We start from the raw sequence: 2,053 nt of genomic DNA, 5'->3' as shown, positions 1-2,053 counted from the left end.
CAGTTTGAAAACACTCAACTATTCAGAAAACTACCATATTTTTCAGAATATAAGACACTTAAAATCATTTAATTTTCTCAAAAATCGACAGTGAGCCTTATAATCCGGTGCGCCTTATGTATTAATTCTAGTTGTGTTTACTGATTTTATGTGGTTATTGTGACTGAGTTGAATAAAGTTGGACTTATCTGACTGTTTTGTTTCAATTAATGCGCCTTATTGTCTGGAAAAATACGGTCAATAAAGATTAATAAAAACAGAAAAAAATACAACAAGTGTAAAATTTCCAACAACAAAATCAAGCCCACAAAATAAAAAAAATAACGAAACAACTCAATCCATCATTAAAACGACCGTATTTTCATCTTATGGAAATATTTTTTGTTGTTTCCCGTTTTGTTGCACTGTTTTCTGAAATGTCCCGCTGTTTTTGTGAGAAGCTATGATGTGCACTGCTGTATGTTCTCTAAGCAATTTAGTTTGTTTATTCTGAAATGATTGTAGTTTTTCACAGTACCGGTAGTTTGAAACTACACAAGCAACCACTAACCTGAATTCATGTTTTTCTCTTCTTGTGCTTTTTTTTTTTTTCCAACATTTTTTTGTTTGTGTTTTTAGACCCGGATGATGCTGACGGGCTCCTCCTCCTCGCCCTTCGCCTCCATCGAGTCAGTCCTGTACCAAACCCTGTTTTCCGGTCGTTCCTCGCACGCCGCTCTCACTGGTTACCTCAAGAAGGCGTGCAGCGATAACGGCACAACGGGAACGCCTCACCCCTCAGCCAAAGAGTGCGGCGAGAACGGATCGTCCGGGCAGCACAGCGCCACCTCTTCCGTCAGGGGACGAGGCGGCTCGCTGAAAACCAAAGACGAGCCGGAGAACGCGGAGACTGCAGACACGAAGAAGATCAACTAGTCGCCCTCTGCTCTGAAGTGCCTTTTTATCTCAAAGCAGAGCTGTTGAATGGAGTTGTATTTTTCTAAACGCATCTCGGTTGTAGTGACTAAAACAACTTTTTCGAACTGTTCTGAAGAGGTGAATCCCACCACTGCTGCACTTTATTCTGGGATCATCACCCACCGGGACAGGATGTGAACACCACCATTTATTTGTTTGAACATCTGTACAAAGTGTAGCTCCTTTATTTTTCTAAAGATATATTTTTAAGACTAAACTGTTTCTCTTTCTATTCCACGGTGTTGGGGACCAGTGCTGCGCACCTACCTTCTTTCTATATATTCTACTTAGACTTTAATATATATTTGACATTCAGATGTTTTATCATATTTACACTAAATACCTGTACTCTTGAATGTAAATTATCTAGGAGTGGAGTGCAGTTTTATTGCTGAGAATAAAGAGATTTCAACTATTCGGCGTTTCGATTTAGTTACTTTGTTTCCTAGAAGAAACCTCATTACTAAAGCTACAAACACGATGCACCTCCCTGTTCTGTGTGCGTTTAGTGTCCGAGAATAATGGGTCCCTGCAGCGTCCAGAAGTAAAGTTCTCCTGAGGCTGAAATGTTGCATCAGTGTAACATCAGCACCTGACTGATGCCGCACCCGCTCGAAAAACCTGCAGGAGGGAAATCCCCTCAAATCCTCCTCGGTTCTTGTCTGTGTAACCTCAAACGATGGGAGTTGTCCTCGGTGAATGCAAATGTTCAAACAACCGAGTGTGGGTGCTGAAAAGAGGAGACGATCAAAGCGGAGACGACGTACCTGTCTTTAAATTGTCTCAAGCCCACAGGTGGGAATCTGTTTGCTGCTAAACGTTAGTGTTGATTTCCTGATTGACCCCAGGAACTAAAAGACAGATTATAAGCTTGTATTTCCCTTCTATCAACAAGGTTACATGATAGCAGTTCATCATCCTGCATGACCCCCCACCTCATTTGCTCAGAGCAGAGCCCCCTCCATCTTTGCGGCCTGTTAGTCCTTTGCTCCAGTTCTCCCCAGTTTGCTGCACGTTTCTGCATCTTTTTACCCTTTTTATAAGTGTGTCTGGCTTTAATAGACCAATCCCCAGAAATTAACTGCTAATTGAGTTT

General features: G+C 41.6%; 1 protein-coding gene across 1 annotated transcript; it reads left to right on the top strand.

Moving 5' to 3' along the window:
- Nucleotides 1–616: 616 nt before the first annotated feature.
- Nucleotides 617–1,354, top strand: LOC119429903 (trimeric intracellular cation channel type B-A; the record flags this gene model as incomplete). The annotated part of the gene is given in 1 exon segment (XM_037697418.1): nucleotides 617–1,354. A coding segment is annotated over 1 exon segment (299 nt), but the record flags the coding sequence as incomplete, so codon positions are not given.
- Between the last annotated feature and the right edge of the window lie 699 nt (nucleotides 1,355–2,053).

This window comes from Nematolebias whitei, unplaced genomic scaffold, assembly GCF_014905685.2.
Source record: "Nematolebias whitei isolate Nwh7 unplaced genomic scaffold, NemWhi1 Nwh_scaf_10428, whole genome shotgun sequence".
Lineage (NCBI taxonomy): Eukaryota > Metazoa > Chordata > Actinopteri > Cyprinodontiformes > Rivulidae > Nematolebias > Nematolebias whitei.
Note: the sequence above shows the minus strand (reverse complement) of the source record. Positions and strands in the feature narration are given on the sequence as shown.